General features: G+C 40.2%; 1 protein-coding gene across 1 annotated transcript; it reads right to left on the reverse strand.

Annotated features, from left to right (window-relative positions):
- Positions 1 to 444: 444 nt before the first annotated feature.
- LOC128803580 (taste receptor type 2 member 40-like) lies at positions 445 to 1,380 on the reverse strand. Its single transcript, XM_053970700.1, has one exon. The coding sequence runs from the start codon at positions 1,378 to 1,380 to the stop codon at positions 445 to 447; it is 936 nt and encodes a 311-aa protein (XP_053826675.1).
- Positions 1,381 to 1,909: the final 529 nt, after the last annotated feature.

A 1,909-nucleotide genomic window follows, 5' to 3' on the forward strand; every position in this document is an offset into this window, starting at 1 on the left:
AAGGCTCAAGTCAAGTATGTTTCTGTGACAGTCACTTTAAAAGTGAATAAACTTCCACTGCAGCTGGAAAGGCTCCCAAAACTCCAGACCTAATGTAACAATAAAGCACTGACAACAATCATTACTTCAGGAAGAGCAGAAGAAGGTCAAAAGACGGTTTTGTTCTTTACTGAATCATACTGGAATCTGAGTCTTGGCCTTGTTTTTTTCTTGTCCCAGAAAAACCATGGCAATTTCCAAGGAAAGTGTAGCAAATAGGAGACAACTTACACAATTTTTCTAAACAAGACTCACATCCATGTAAAGCAAATTTTCACTCTTCTTCATGATTCCAGATCAAGGCCGTAATCTATTAATTCCATTGCCTATTATTTTATATCTCTGACAACTTCATTTTAATTAATTTGGATCTAAATTAGAAAGTCCAGGCTAAATAATGATCTTTTACATGGATATAGTTCTGATAGGACAGTTTGTGTGGTGCCAAATCCTAGCAAGCAGCTCTCGAAATTTTGGATTGCTCCAAATTAAAAGCCTTGTGTGTCCTGTAGGACAGGCAGCCATTATAACTATACACATGGATTCCTTATCACTAAAAACTGAAAAAACTCTGGAGTAGAGGCGAACCAAACAAATAAAATATGTAATGTAGAAGATAAAGAAGGAACAGACTGACTTGATGGCTTTCATATGTGCCTCTAAGCTGGAATCCCTGAAGCCACTTGCATTATTTTGCATTTCCCTGGTGTGTACCCACAGAGACCCAATCAGCAGAACACTTGAAACAACAGACAACATTAAAGGCAAAGCTGTACTCGCATTCCAGAGATCAATCAATAAAGGCAAACTGTTGTTCCTTGTGGTTCTCCCTGCTGAAGAGTTTGTCATGGACAAAGGAGCAGTGAAGTTGCTGTGCGCACTGTAGAGATCCCAGGCAAAGGGAATTGCAGTTGTGAAGGAGCAGAGCCATGCTGTGAGCAGCATCCAGGGCACCAGCCTGGCAATTCTTAGCTTCAGCCAGATGAAGAAAGACTGTGTAAAACTGGCAACCTTGATACAATAGAAGACACTAAGCCAGGCTCCAAACCAGAGGCTGGAGTAGATCAGAAATGTAGAAATTGTCTCAGAAACTACTAACATGTTTTCTTTATAAAAGAAGGGCTCATATAATATACTTATTAAGAAATCCAGTGTAGTCCATGACTGCAAAATGAATCTAGATGAACTCAGTGAGATCACAATCATATCATATGGGGGCCATGTCTTGCTCCCAATGCAGCTCGATGAACTGGCAGCCAAGATAATTCCATTTCCTAGAATTCCTGCCAGGGATTCAATTATAGCAATTGATAGACAAAGGACAGCAAAAGATGTCATCATTGCAACTCAAGAGCTTGCAATTATTATCCAGCTTCTCCTCGGCTCCTGAAAGCCTCAGATCTGGCACTGCCAATCCCATGGAGCTGTTATGGGCAATGCTCACCTATTTATCTCAGGGGCAGAAGTGTCCTAATGTCATTTAATATTTCTGCTATTTTAGGTCTTGTTTTTGGGGTTGCTAGCTCAGCTGATTTGTCTAAGCTTGCAAATTGGGTCAAGATTCAATTACATAGTTTTCATTTTGTGAAAGGATTTGCATTGGAAGGGTTATGGAGCAGGTGAACTGGGGTTTTTAGAACTGTGGTTTTCCACTTCAGTATCTGATGTCCTGCTTTACGTGCCTAGATTTGGGGGTTTTTTTTTATATATCTTATGCCTTAGTCTCTCCCTGTCTTGCACTGTCATGTCTTCTCTGTGGCCTCTTCTAAGACTGAAGCAGGTCCTTATCAAATGTATTCAAATATCTGCTAATAGGCTTGGTGGGCATGTGACAGCAAATCAAGTTCAAATTCCCACAGGTATAAAGGAT

This window comes from Vidua macroura, chromosome 2, assembly GCF_024509145.1.
Source record: "Vidua macroura isolate BioBank_ID:100142 chromosome 2, ASM2450914v1, whole genome shotgun sequence".
NCBI classification, from domain to species: domain Eukaryota; kingdom Metazoa; phylum Chordata; class Aves; order Passeriformes; family Viduidae; genus Vidua; species Vidua macroura.

Excerpts from the sequence above, each read along its gene's own strand:
- LOC128803580 (XM_053970700.1), bottom strand. The coding sequence starts at position 1,380 with ATGATGACATCTTTTGCTGTCCTTTGTCTATCAATTGCTATAATTGAA.